The sequence below is a fragment of the Balaenoptera acutorostrata genome, chromosome 19 (assembly GCF_949987535.1).
Source record: "Balaenoptera acutorostrata chromosome 19, mBalAcu1.1, whole genome shotgun sequence".
Classification (NCBI taxonomy): Eukaryota; Metazoa; Chordata; class Mammalia; order Artiodactyla; family Balaenopteridae; genus Balaenoptera; species Balaenoptera acutorostrata.
In genome coordinates this window covers 63,695,555-63,696,471 of record NC_080082.1, presented here as the reverse complement: position 1 = coordinate 63,696,471, position 917 = coordinate 63,695,555, and the positions used below count along the sequence as shown (strand labels likewise).

General features: G+C 58.5%; 1 protein-coding gene across 1 annotated transcript in view; it reads left to right on the top strand.

Annotated features, from left to right (window-relative positions):
* TMEM150B (transmembrane protein 150B) overlaps nucleotides 1-841 on the top strand; it is a 3,545-nt gene extending 2,704 nt beyond the window's left edge. Inside the window, exon 6 of the mRNA XM_057533745.1 lies at nucleotides 726-841. Coding sequence (XP_057389728.1) covers nucleotides 726-841 — 116 coding nt within the window. The remainder of the gene's footprint in view (nucleotides 1-725) is intronic.
* Nucleotides 842-917: the final 76 nt, after the last annotated feature.

Below are 917 nucleotides of genomic sequence, written 5' to 3'. Positions count from 1 at the left end.
GGCCTCACTGCCCCAGACTAGGGGACTGCAGTGGCAGTGCTGGTTGCCAGTAGCCATGCAGTAGTTTCTGTAGGGCCCAAAATAGTACCTGTAGCAGAGGCCAGCCCCTTAAGAGACACTGATTGCTGGAGGCCTTGTTGCCATAGCAACCAATGGGGCTCCCCCTCTTTGGGGCGGACCCAGAGGTCCCGCATTGCCCCACTCCCCTTATAAGGCATGTGGCTCGGGCCCTGGGTGTCTCTGGGTCCTACATCTTTGAATGCATGCCCTTTTAGGAACTCTGGTTGTCAAGGCCAGCTTTCCTTGGCAACCGGGTCTGGAGAGGTTCAGGGGGCCTTCCTCACTTCTGGTTGCCCTGGGGAACCAGACTAACAGAAGGTAGAGTTTCTCCAGCTGCCTACTACTGAGGCCCTCCCGCCAGGTGCCTTGGTGTTAGCCTGCTTAGCCTGTGTGGGACCTCTGATCTCCAGGACTGTATGATAATAAATGGATGTTGTTTGAAGTACGGAGTTTGTTGTTTGTGACCCTGGCCTCGCTGATCCCTGGTTGCTAGGGAATTCTGCTCCTGATGACCGGGGCTGGTGGGTGAAGGGAAGCCCCTTCCCCCCGGAGCACAGACCTCGCCCGCTCCCGGGGGGACGCCCAAGTCCTTGAAAGCCAGGCCCAGCAGGGCCAGAAGACTCTGAGCATCTGCAGAGAGGATGACCAACTTGCCCCGGTTTTAGCACTGAAACTCCTGCATCCCAGGGACCTCTCCATCCTGCGCAAACCAGGACGGCCGGCCACCCTCCTCCAGAACAGTTCAGGAGCCTCTGTTAGCGGAAAGCTCCGCTACCTCTGAGACAGAGACTGGTCATCCCCTTAGAGATCCCTGGAGGTCCCCTCCCTGGTGAGGCCTTCTCAGGCTCAGGTTGGCC